The sequence below is a fragment of the Dictyostelium purpureum genome (genome assembly GCF_000190715.1).
Source record: "Dictyostelium purpureum unplaced genomic scaffold DICPUscaffold_591, whole genome shotgun sequence".
Taxonomy (NCBI): domain Eukaryota; phylum Evosea; class Eumycetozoa; order Dictyosteliales; family Dictyosteliaceae; genus Dictyostelium; species Dictyostelium purpureum.
Genome location: NW_003519925.1, coordinates 1 through 12,735, shown reverse-complemented (window position 1 = coordinate 12,735; position 12,735 = coordinate 1). Strand labels below are relative to the sequence as shown.

Genomic DNA, 12,735 nt, shown 5'->3' with positions numbered 1-12,735 from the left:
TTATTATCTTTACATATTTTTATGGTAAAAAAAATAATAATAGGTATAAATTTTTTTCTATATTATCATTTTCTTTTTTTTTTTTTCTATTTTTTTTGTTTTATTTTATTTTTTTATACTAAATTTACAATATTAGTTGTGTTTAATTAATTTAAATAAAAAAAATACACAATACAGTGTCATAATAAAATAATGATAGTTTTTTCTTGTATGTGTGATATTTTTTCATAAATACCATCAAAAAATAAAATAAATAAAAAATAAAATAATAATAAACAATTAAATAAATAACCACCACAATAATAATAATAAATAACCAACATATACACATATAAAAAAAATTTTATATAAATAAAAGTTATAATAAAAAAAGAATATAATAGAGAGTTAAAATAAAGAGAAAATATTTTATGTGGTGGGGTGTGGGTGTTAATGGATTTGATTTTTTTTTTTTTTTGTTTTATTTATAATTTTATATATTAAAATTTTTTTTTTTTTTTAAAAATTTTTTTACATATATTATTATTTTTTTACTTTAATACTATTATTATTATTTCTAATATTATAATAATAGTAGTAGTTATTTTTATATATATATAAATAATTATTATTGTATATAATAAATAAATTAGATTATTGTTTGTAAATAGTGTTTATATTAATATGTTTTGTATGAAAATTATTTTATAAAAAAATTATTAAATTTGGTTTTAATTAATAATAATAATAATCATTTATATACTAATATTCGATATTTTATTTATCTTTATAGTTTTTAGGGATTGTTATTTTTTTTATTTAAAAAAATAGAAATATAAATAATAGTAATAATAAAAATATATAATAATAATAAAAAGAAATAAAAAAATAATAATAGGAAATAGCAAAAATAAAAAATGTCATATTTCAATGATTCTGTACTATCAAAATCAAAATATCATATAGGTAGTTTTCTTCAACAAAATAATGGTGAATTACACGAAGATCGTGGTCATTTTTACTCTCCAACTACACCTACTATAGGGGGACTATCATTAAACAAATCAAACCAAAATCATCATGGATCACATTCACATTCAAACTCACACTCCCATTCACATCATCCACATCATCACCATACAAACAGCAATTCATTAGCAGTAGGAAAACATATACATCATGGGCATTCAAACAGTAATAGTCACGAATTAAGTATTAACACTACCCTCAGTAGCAGTGTAAATTCAAATAGCAGTGGTTTACAATCATCAAGTTTTCAAGGAACACCACACATACCACATAGTGAATTAGCAGAATTAACCTACAATGTTTCAAATAGAAAGAATAGATCCGATTCGGTTCAAAGCAAAATGAAACCAAATGAAAAAGTTAGTAATATTGGTACTTGGGCAAAATATGAAAATCAACATTCAATCTTTAAAAGCGAAAAAAAGAAGAAGAATATTTTTGAAAAGTATACTTTAAGATTACCAAGACAGTATGAAAAAGGTTATTTAAACCAACATTACAAATCTCACAAATATTTATTAAGAGTATATATTTTTAAAATTAAAAAAAAAAAAAAAAATATATTAATTAATAATTTATATTTTTATAGATTACAAATTTTATAGGTATTGCAGCAGTTTCATATGGGTTTACAAAAAAAGCAATTTTTATGTTAATAGCAATTAGAATTTTATGTTTCAATTTATTTGCATTTTCAATATTTTTAAGTTATTTGAACAAAAAAGATTTATATAAGAAGTTATTCCATCCATTATTTTTATTTTCATTTACAACATTCTTTATCACCCTTCTCTTAGAATATAAAACATCAACAACGACAACTTTAATTTTATTTTTATACGTTGTAATATTTTCATGCCTGTATGCGTTGGGTTGCCTTGTATTTATATGGATGGTTATGTGCAATTTAATGAATGCTGTATGCTTTCTTATTTTTATATTTTTAGAATCGAATATGGATAGAAATAATTTAATTTCATTTGTAATTTATATTTTATTAATGTTTTTACTTGGAGCAAGTCATTTGTATGTATTAGAAAAGTTTAGAAAAGAGGTAAGTTTTAATTTTTATATTTATATTAAAATAAAAAGAAAATCAATATTAACTTCTTTTTTTTATAGAGTTATATTGCCAAAATGAATTTAGAAATTGAATCAAAAAAACTTAGAGAACAAAGGGAAAAATCATCAACATTATTAAGCAATATTTTACCAGAATTTATTATAAAAAACCTTAAATGGGATCACGGAAACCAAAAAGTTATTATGCCAGAACCAGAAGAATTTATGGATTGTAAGTAAAAAAAAAAAATTTTTTTTAAAAAACAAAATATTAACTATTATTTAAAATAATTAATAGGTTCAATTTTATGTTTTGATATTGTGCAATTTACAGTTCTTAGCGCACAATTAAAAGAACCAAAATCGTTAGTTTTCTTATTAACCGAAGTATTTAGAGAATTTGATAGAGTAGTCATGGAAAATAATTGTCAAAAAATTAAAACCGATGGTGATGCTTATATTTGTGCAAGTGGATTAAAATCAAAAAGTGAACCAGATGGTGCAGGCTCAATTTCAAAATATGAACATTGTGAAAATCTATTGAAAGCAGCCATTGAAATTATGAAGCTACCAGTTTTAAGGAATAATAGCCAAAATGTTGATATTAAATTTAGATGTGGTCTTGCAATGGGTAGCGCTTATGGTGGTGTTATGGGTGACACTAAATATCAATTCGATATCTGGGGAGATTGTATAGCTCGTGCACATTCACTGGAACAAAGTGGCCATTCATTAAGGGTTCAAGTTGGTGAAGAAATTGCAGAATTAATTCGTGATAGAGGCCATGGTGGCTTTGGTAAATATAAAATTGTAGAAAACACCGATTGCGAGATGTATCATAATGATGAACATCACAAAGCTCATGGTATATGCTTAAAGGGTTTCTTTGTTGAAGAACAATTAACAACTAGTAATACCATGACCCAAATTTCCACAGATGGTGCTCAAAGTGGCGAATTTAGTAATGATCCAATTTCTTTAAGTCAAAGTATTGATGGTAATATTCACAGTGCATTACAACATAAAAAATCTCAAATTCTTTTAAATGCCAAAGCTTTAAGTGATATCTCATCATCCCCATCTAGCGATAGCCGTCTACTTCAAGAAAACACCCCTCCATCTTCAAATAAAGATCAAACTTTTGAAACTACCGATTCAAATTCATCAGCAAATAACACACCTAAAACTATTGTACCATCATTCTCAAAAGCAAATATCTCTAACTCCCAATCAAACTATTCGATTAGCAATGTCAAAAAAGAAAAAACTTCAACTGCAATTCAAATGAAAGATATGTTCAAAAAGAGGGTTATGAAATACTTTAAACATACCAACCCAGATAAAAATAAGTTAGAAAGAGAAGAGGAAGAATTTGAGCAACAATTTAAAGAAATTACTCATATAAACAAATGGATCATCTCCTTTAATAATCCAAAGATTGAATTCTATTTCCACAAATATGTCATTTCCAACAATGTAATCGAAACTAGATTCTTTTTAATTATTGGTTTACTATTGCATTTATTATTTTATCTCGACGATCAAATTATGGACTCAATTCCATATTATAATAGTAATGCAATTTATTTAACCATGGGAATAGCCTTTATTGTCTTCATTGCCTTCTCTTTTACCAAAATCATTAGAATCCCATTGGTATATCAGATTAGCTTTTTTATATTATTAAGTTCATTTGGTGTATGTACAGTTTTGGAGCTAATCAGATGGGAAAATCCACTAGCTCGTTCATCATTAACAAGAGTTTGTGCAACATTATTCTATTTAAATGTTTTTCATTCATTGAATTTTTTGTCTGTTTTATTTTTAAATCTTTTCATTTTCAGTAAGTATTTAAATATAGTAAAATGTAATTTAAAATAGTAGTTATTAATACAAATTTATCTTTTTTAGCTTTCTTTATTATCAGTTGCTACTATATATCACCAAATTTAACAGGTCATTTATATGAAACTGACTATATAGGTTTTGTTGTGGTTTTAATAATTCAAATATGTTCTTCATATGGAATGAAACTTGCAATGAGAAGAGCATGGGTTATTAATAGCAAAACCAATTTCAAAAAAATTAATTTAAAAAAAGAAAAAGACAGAATCTTCTATTATTTACAAAGTATTTTCCCAAATACAGTTTTAGAAAAAATTATGCATGACGAAGAAAAAGAAGGTGAAGAAGATAAAAAGATTGTAGGTTTAATGTATCACGAATATCATCAAAGGGTATCAATTATGTTTGTTCAAATCTGCAGCTTCAAAGAAAATGATGAACCAAAGGAAATGATTAAACGTTTAGATGCAATCTTCAAATTCTTTGATGGTTACCTTGAAAGATATAAAGGCACAGTGGAAAAAATTAAAACCATTGGTAACACCTATATGTGTGTCTCTGGTTTAAACAAAGACCCTGATTTTTTACAGAAAATGGCAAACTTTGCAATTGATTTAAAGAGCTTCATCAAAAGTAATAAAGATGTTATTAAATTAGGCATTAGTGTTGGTCCTTTAGTTTCCGGCTGTATGGGTCTCAATAGAGCTAAGTTTGATGTTTGGGGTGATACCGCTAATGTTGCCTCTAGAATGCAATCCAATGCTCCAAACAACGAAATTTTAATAACCGAAGAGGTATATGAAACATTAAATAAAGAATTCTTTTTTGGTCCAAGAAATGTAATTCAAGTTAAAGGTAAAGGTGAAATGGCCACCTATGTTCTCAAAGGTATAAAGAATCAAACCTGGGATCAAGGTGCCACACAAATGATTTGGGACCAAAATTCAATTGTAACTCCAATGTTTTCACCAATTCAAAGTGCTTTAATGAATAATAGACCTAGTATAAGTTTAGATGATAGTGGCTCTTTAGAATTAACTCAATAAATAATAATCAAGAAAGAAATAATCATCAAAATAATAATAATATTCAATAATCATATAATAATAGAATACTTTTTATAATTAATTTTTTTAGATATTTAAAAATATGGAAATTAATTTAATCCTTACTAATAATTTATATAAAAAAATAATTATATTAAAACTATAAATAAAAAAAAAAAATATAAATTTGTAATAGTAATAAAACATTAAATAAAAAATTGTAAATTAATTATAACTTTTAAAAAAAAAATGTTTAAATGATGATTTATTTTGTAGATGTTAAAATATATTAAAGCGAATAAATATATGGAATATTATTAAGTTTATTTTCTTGATGATCGAGACTTTGATGAAATAACTGGTGGTGGAGGTGGTGAGGTTTTGGACTTTTGTCTTTTCTTTAATGGTACTTTTTCTTCCTCTTGTTCTTCTTCTGGTTGCTCTTCTTCTTCTTCTGGTTGCTCTTCTTCCTCAACCATTTCTTCATCTTCTTGTTTAGTTTTCTTTGATGAGCTACCTTTTGCTTTAGTTGAGGTTGTGGTGGTAGTTGCGGTTGATCTTGATTTTGAATTTGATGATTGAATAGTTGGTGATTTCTTTGATGACTTTTTAGATGGTGGAGGTGGTGGTGGTGGTGGAACATCTTTTCTTTTTCCAAGAGTTTTATCTGTTGAACTGCTACCTTTTGATTTTGCTTTTGGTGAATCTAAAGCTTTTTGCTTTTCTTTTTCTTTTTCCTTTTTCTTCTTTTCTAATTCTTTTTGGTGTTCGATTTCCTCTTGATGCTCTTTAATAATATATTTTAATAATTGGTCACATCTTTGCTTTAACTCGCTTGGTGTTCTAGTTTGAATTAACCAATCGAAACGGAATTGTGGTGATTTTCTAATTTCCTCTTTGAGTTCTTCCCATGCGCCATATCCAAGCTTATGAATCATACACACTAAAAAGATATCCTCATCGTCATTATAGGTTTTATTCTTTTTAATACCATATTGAATTTTTAATTGTTGCCATGGATTCTTATATTTTGAAATCTTGTGATTTAATGATTCTTGTTGTTCTTTATAACGAAGAATTCTTTCTTCACCTTTTTCAATACGCAATACATGCTTTTCGTGTTCGTTAACTTCCTCGAATCTCTTCCAAAATACTTGGGAGTATTGTTGAACTTGTTTATCGGTTTTAGTACCAATTTCTTCAGCGATACTTTGATAAGCTTTTCTACCATATAACTCACAGCCACGAATAAACGATTTGAAATCAGTCTTTGTCCAATCACCAAAACCACTTTTGAGTAATTTTTCTTTGGATTCTTGTTCTTCTTTATTAAGATCACCAAAATCTGGTTCTTCTTCATCTTCTATCTCTGTTGGATTATTACCTGCTTTTTCTTTTTCTTTATCTTTTTGATCATACCATTCTACTTTTCTGTTGTATGCTTCAGTTTCTTTTTCATAGAGTTGAGTAAGTCTTGGTGGATAGAATTGGAAGTCGTAAAGTGGTGGTTGCTTTGGTTTATTGAAACGTCTTTCTCTCTTTACCATTGGTGAAGGTCTAACTTGACCAGTAACCATTTTACTAAAATCTTCATCGACTGCAACAGTTTTTCTTTCACGCTTTAATGTATCAGCCCAAAAAGTTGCACTTGAATGTTGGTTTCTATAGTTGACACCGTCAAATTCGTAAAGGTTACCATCAGATTGGAATTTAATTGGGTTATTTGCTAAATCTTTGACTTTACTATTCATTTGTTCAGTTTTTTCCTCACCCTTCTTGAGAATTGAATCAATATCTTCATCAGTAATAGTTGAGCTCTTACTTTTGAACATATCATCAGCACCAAATCTGAGCATAGCTAAAAGTTCCTCTGGTTTGGCATTTTTATTGGCTTCCACCAAACGACCTTGTTGAATAACCAAAGCATCTAATTGAAGTTTCATTTCAGCTTTTTCGACCATTTTCTCTTCCATTGAGGCTTCTGTAACGAAACGGTAAACTGTTACTGGTTTGGTTTGACCAATACGATGGGCACGATCTTGAGCTTGAAGATCCATTTGTGGATTCCAATCACTATCGAAAAGAATAACAACATCGGCAGTATTCAAAGTAATACCTAAACCACCAGCTCTGGTTGTAAGAAGGAAAGCAAATAACTCTGAACCAGGTTTATTAAAATTATCAATTGAATTTTCTCTTGAAACTGAGTCAGTTGAACCATCAATTCTTGCATAACGATAATTACGGTATAACATATAATCTTCGAGAATATCAAGCATACGAGCCATTTGCGAGAAAATTAAAACTCTTGAGCCTCTTTCTTGAAGTTTCTTTAATAATTTATCCAAAAGTACCATTTTACCACTATTTGTAATTAAATGTTCACCTGTTGTGTATGGCTCTTCCTCGGCACCATCAAAAAGATATGGATGGTTACATGCCTTTCTTAGCTGCATACAAATATTTAATAATCTTACACGAGCAGCTTGACCCTTTGAACCTGGATTCATTACAGCTTCAATATCTTTAGTTAATAATCTCTTGTACCAATCTTTTTGCATTGAAGAAAGACCAACAAATAACTTAATTTCTTTCTTTGGTGGAAGTGATTTTTCTACTTCACTTTTTAATCTTCTTAATAAAAATGGTCTTAAAACTTTATGTAATTTATCAATAACTTCTTGCTGATTTTCTGTATTTGCCAAATCAAACCATTTGTCAAAATCTTCTGATGATGAAAATACATCTGGTAATAAGAAATTTAATAATGACCATAATTCGTGTAAATTATTCTAAAATTATAAAAAAAAAAAAAAATATTAATAAATCTGTTGAGTATTCAGTGGATTGAATCTAAATAACTTTAAACTTACTTGTAATGGGGTACCTGTAATTAATAATCTAAATTGACTGTTAAATAATCTAACACCTTTTGAAAGTACTGAATTTTCATTTTTGATACGATGAGCTTCATCAATAATAATATATCTCCAACTGAACTTTTTAAATGCAGCTTTTTCTCTAATTGCAACTTCGTATGTAGTTATACAAACATCAAATTTTTTAAAAATTAAACTATTTCTCTTTATTTCCTCCTGAAAATTATAAAAAAATATTAGTATGTAATTTAAAAATTATTGTAAGTATTATTAAAACTATTATAATTGTTGCCACTATTGCTATTGCTTTTATTCTATAGTATTATTATCTTCTGTATTTATATTATTGTTATTATTAAAATTAACTATAATTATATTTACTCTTTCTTCTTTGCTACCGTGGAACTTGACAACACGAAGGAATGGACACCACTTAGCAAACTCTTTAGTCCAGCCAGATAAAGTTGATTTTGGTGCAATAATAAGATGTGGACCTCTAATACCTTTATATTCTGATAAATAACCCAAAAGTGAAATAGTTTGTAAAGTTTTACCTAAACCCATTTCATCTGCTAAAATTCCATTAATACCTCTTTCATATAATTGAATTAACCAATTTAAGCCATTAACTTGGTAATCTCTCATTGTACCACTTTTAATATCTAAATAATAATTTTATGAATAAAAAAATGAAAAAAAGAAATTAATAAACAATAAAGGTTATAATTTAATTAAAATAAATTTTACTTACATGGCGGACTTGAGGTAAAAAAATTAAAAGAATGTGGCTCTTCTTCTTCAATGGCTCCTTTCATAATTTCATCATCCTCTGCTTTTTCAGTTATGTGGCCTCTTTTAGTTGGTGTTGCTGATATTGAACCATTTTGAGATGATAAAGTTGGTGATTTAGTTTCTTTCTTTTTAGTTTGTTGACTGTTTGAAACAAAGTGAGTGAAGATTTCAGTTCTTTCTAAGAGATATTTTAATCTGGCACTGGCTGACTTTTCTTTATCTTCTTGTAATTGGGCCATTTGATTATTTTGAAGCTCTTTTAATTGTTTACGCTGTTGGGCTCTAATTTCCTTTAAACGTTCCTTTTCTAATCTAATGGATTCTAAACGTTCTTTTTTTTCTTCTTCGGTTTCATCTTTTCTGGCGAGACCTGCTTGAATCGAATCATCATCTTCTTCAACCTCGTCATCATCAAAAAATGGATGTGGCTCTTCATTGTCATCACCATCTTGTTGCTGTTCTATATTATCATCTTCGACGTCTTCTGTATCACTGCCATCCTGCTCGATTGATTTTGGTGATGGATTATTAGATCTAATAGGACTACTATTATTACTACTACTATTTGCTTTATTACTGCCATTATTACTTGATTTTGTTGCTGTGTTGCTGATGGTTGTGGTAGTTGTAGTTGTGGTAGTTGGTGATTTTTTATTGCTTCCATTGGCAGTATTTGTGGTGGTTTCTTTATCTTTCATTTCTATATCTTTATTTGATATTTTTGGATTTTTTGAATCCATTATTTATTTTTTTTAAAAAAATTTTATAATAAATAAATAACTAAATAAAAAAGCCAAGAAAACAAATAAGTACAAATAAATATATGTTATTTTAAAATATTTAATTTGGATAACAAATGAAAAAAGAAATATTATTAAAATATTTATATATACAATTTATTAAGATTTTTTAAAACAAGAGTAAACACAACTATATTAGTTATAAATAATAATAATATATATATAAATATAAATAAGTTAACGAAAGGTGTGTGTTTTCTTTTTTTTGTTTATTAAAAAAATGAAAATAAAAAAAAAAAATTAAATTTTTTATGCAAAATTTTTTTTTAAAAAAAAAAAAAAAAAAAAAAAAAATTATTAATTAACAATTTAATTTGGTTAATTATTTTTTTTATTTATTTATTAAATTACTATTAAAATAGTATTTTTCAATACCTATGATCTAAAAGAGATTTGGATTACCCAGCTTTATTTTATTTTTTTTTATTAATTTGGTCTAATTATACCAATTATTTTTTTCGCGGTTGAATTTTTAATGTGTTTTTCGTAAAAATTTTTTTTTTTTTCATTAATTTTTATTTTTGAATTATTATTATATTTTTTTATTGTTATTATTATTATTTTATTATAAAAATAATAATTGGCCACAAGCGGCAATTTAATAACCACTAATGATACTATTGAGACCACACAATAATACTTTTTTTTTGCGAGTGTTTCTTATAAATTTACTTTTTTTAGTAAATTGATAAATTAATTTTCGACCTCATAAATTATTTTGATTGATAAAGAACATCCAGAACAGCAAACAACATCATTTCCCTCTGACAACTGATCTTCGGTAATAATATATTGATCACCGCACCTGCATGGATAGGTGTATTGGCCCTCCTCTTCTAAATATTCCATATCATCTAAATCAACTTCATCTGAAACTGAATATTTTTGTCTTTGTTGTTCTAAAAAAAAAAAAAAAGTTAATATTTTAATTGTTATATCTCATATAAATATTATTTAAAATTTAACATACCCAATAATAGTGCATCGTATTGTTTTCTTAAAGCATCATCTTTTAAGGTTTCCCATGATTTTTGAATTTCATTAAATTCCTTATTAGCAACATTGCCACTATCGCTGTTAAAAGATGAATGATCATTTGATATTTTGTCAGGATGATACAACAAAACCAATTTACGATAAGATTTCTTTATTTCTTCATATGGTGCATCAATGGATACTTTTAAAGTTTCATAATAGTTTTTTGAATTACTGTTTTTGTCATTATTGTAATTATTCATGGTTTCGTTTAAAGATTGCTAAAAAAAACGATTAAAATAATAAAATAATTAAAAAAAAAAAAAAAAAAAAAATTTTAATTTTTAATTTTTAATTTTTAATTATTTTTAGCTCATAAAAAGTTTTTTTTTTTTTTTTACAACTATAATTATTTACATCACACACCCACACTGCACAACGAAATTATATTATAAATTTATTTCTTTATTTTTATTTTAAATATTTTCACAAAAAAAATAGTGGTTTTTATTTATTTTATTTTTATTTAAATTTTCTATTTTTTTTCTTTTTTTTTTTTTCTAAATTTTTTTTTTAATCACAGATATTTTACAAAATTTTATATAAAAAAAAAAAAAATATATTTTTATATTAAGAAAATAAATTAATTTATAGATAAAAATATTATTATAATTTGAAATATTTTAAAAAAAAAATCAAATTAAAATGGAAAATAATTATTATTATTCTCAAAAAGAAAAAGATGATACTATAACATTCAATAGTTCAAGCTCACCAATTGCAGTAACCCAATATGCATACAGAACAGGGATTAATAATTTTAGAGATTTCTTTTCAACTACTGAATACTTTGACGGCGATACACCATTAACATTTTTAATTGCCAACTATGTCCATGATATGAACCTTTTAGTTAATTTAATCAAGAAGTTCGATACAAGAAATGAATTTAAAGAATTAATTAATATTCCAAATGATTATGGCGAAGTAAGTAATCAAATTTTTTTTTTTTTTAAATTTTAATTTTTTAAAATATTAATTTCTTTTAATTTATAAAAAATTTATTTAGACACCATTACATGTAGCAGCAATTTATAATAATGTGGAAGTAACCAAAGCAATAATAGAAAGCAAATATATAGATCCAACAATTAAAGATCACAGATGCCTAACAGCAATGGATATTGCAATTTTGATGGGGCACACAAAAGTTTCAAACGTTTTAAAGGATTGCAAAAACATGCCTATTTCTGATATTAAACCAAATATTTATCAATGGGGAAATATTTTCACATCAAAGTTATCATTTGAAGTTAGAAGCAATCAAACACCACTATTATTTAACGATACCCTCTCATCACCTATACAAACAAGCTATGGTCAAAACTTTTGCTTAACCTTAACTGATACCGGTCATGTTTACAGTGCTGGGCTATGTAGCTATGGTAAAACCGGGCAAAATAAAAAAAGAGATATTTTAATTCCAACCATGATAGTTTCACTTGGGGATAAAAGAATTAAGGCAATAGCATGTGGAAAAGATCATTCATTACTACTCGATGGTAAATATTATAATAGTTCTTTAAATTATAAAAATACGTAATATATTAATTTAGTTTTATTTATTAGATATTGGTTGTGTGTATTCATTTGGAAATTCGTCTATGGGTAGATTGGGTTTAGACTATACAGACCTAGCTGAGCCTCCTATATTTATTTCAAAACCAACATTAATCTCGTCATTTGGTGATAAATGTATGACAACAATTGCTTGTGGTACTGATTCATCATTCTCCATTAGCTCTGATGGTCATGTTTATTCTTGGTAAGAATTGTGATATTTTATATTCAATATACATTATATATAAATATTTATTAATAATATTTTTAATGTTTTAGGGGTTCAAACATTAATTCAAAATTAGGATTTCAAGGTGCTATCCTTCAAAGCACACCAAGAAAAATTGAAAACCTAGTTAAAATGAAAGATGTTGCCTGCAGTAATTGGCACACAGTTCTATTGGATGAAAAGGGATATGTTTATACATTTGGTTCAAATATTGATGGAAGATTAGGTCGTTCAATTAACGGGAAGGAATCATATCAAGCCGGGATCGTAAATTTAGATTTCAAAGTTAGAAAAATTCACTGCGGTACAAACTTTACAACAGTTTTAACAGAGTCCAACACTCTTTATTCATGGGGTTCAAATAATCATGGTCAATTGGGTGTTCCAAGCATTTCAGCTGTATCAGAATTCTCTGAAAAGCCTCTACTTGTAAAAAAATTAGTTCCCTACTCTATCCACAGTATTGCTTTGGGTAAACA

General features: G+C 26.3%; 4 protein-coding genes across 4 annotated transcripts; 2 read left to right on the top strand and 2 right to left on the bottom strand.

Annotated features, from left to right (window-relative positions):
- On the top strand, nt 1-5,201 carry AcaA (uncharacterized protein). Its single transcript, XM_003294559.1, has 6 exons — nt 1-43; nt 773-1,532; nt 1,598-2,062; nt 2,131-2,302; nt 2,369-3,913; nt 3,982-5,201. The coding sequence occupies exons 2-6, from the start codon at nt 897-899 to the stop codon at nt 4,959-4,961; spliced, it is 3,798 nt and encodes a 1,265-aa protein (XP_003294607.1). The 5' UTR covers nt 1-43; nt 773-896; the 3' UTR covers nt 4,962-5,201.
- A 497-nt stretch (nt 5,202-5,698) lies between these two features.
- DICPUDRAFT_4822 (uncharacterized protein) lies at nt 5,699-9,045 on the bottom strand (the record flags this gene model as incomplete). The annotated part of the gene is made up of 4 exons (XM_003294557.1): nt 5,699-7,753; nt 7,835-8,056; nt 8,222-8,502; nt 8,592-9,045. Coding segments are annotated over 4 exons (3,012 nt in total), but the record flags the coding sequence as incomplete, so codon positions are not given.
- Nucleotides 9,046-10,140: 1,095 nt separating this feature from the next.
- On the bottom strand, nt 10,141-10,634 carry DICPUDRAFT_13347 (uncharacterized protein; the record flags this gene model as incomplete). The annotated part of the gene is made up of 2 exons (XM_003294556.1): nt 10,141-10,331; nt 10,403-10,634. Coding segments are annotated over 2 exons (423 nt in total), but the record flags the coding sequence as incomplete, so codon positions are not given.
- Nucleotides 10,635-11,112: 478 nt separating this feature from the next.
- Nucleotides 11,113-12,685, top strand: DICPUDRAFT_85064 (uncharacterized protein; the record flags this gene model as incomplete). Its single annotated transcript, XM_003294558.1, has 4 exons — nt 11,113-11,394; nt 11,477-11,969; nt 12,037-12,232; nt 12,307-12,685. Coding segments are annotated over 4 exons (1,350 nt in total), but the record flags the coding sequence as incomplete, so codon positions are not given.
- Nucleotides 12,686-12,735: the final 50 nt, after the last annotated feature.

Bases quoted from the DNA above. Each gene is read 5' to 3' on its own strand.
- AcaA (XM_003294559.1), top strand. From the start codon at position 897: ATGTCATATTTCAATGATTCTGTACTATCAAAATCAAAATATCATATA. The intron at 2,303-2,368 runs GTAAGTAAAAAA...AATAATTAATAG, and splicing joins ACCAGAAGAATTTATGGATT to GTTCAATTTTATGTTTTGAT. The intron at 3,914-3,981 runs GTAAGTATTTAA...TATCTTTTTTAG, and splicing joins TTTAAATCTTTTCATTTTCA to CTTTCTTTATTATCAGTTGC.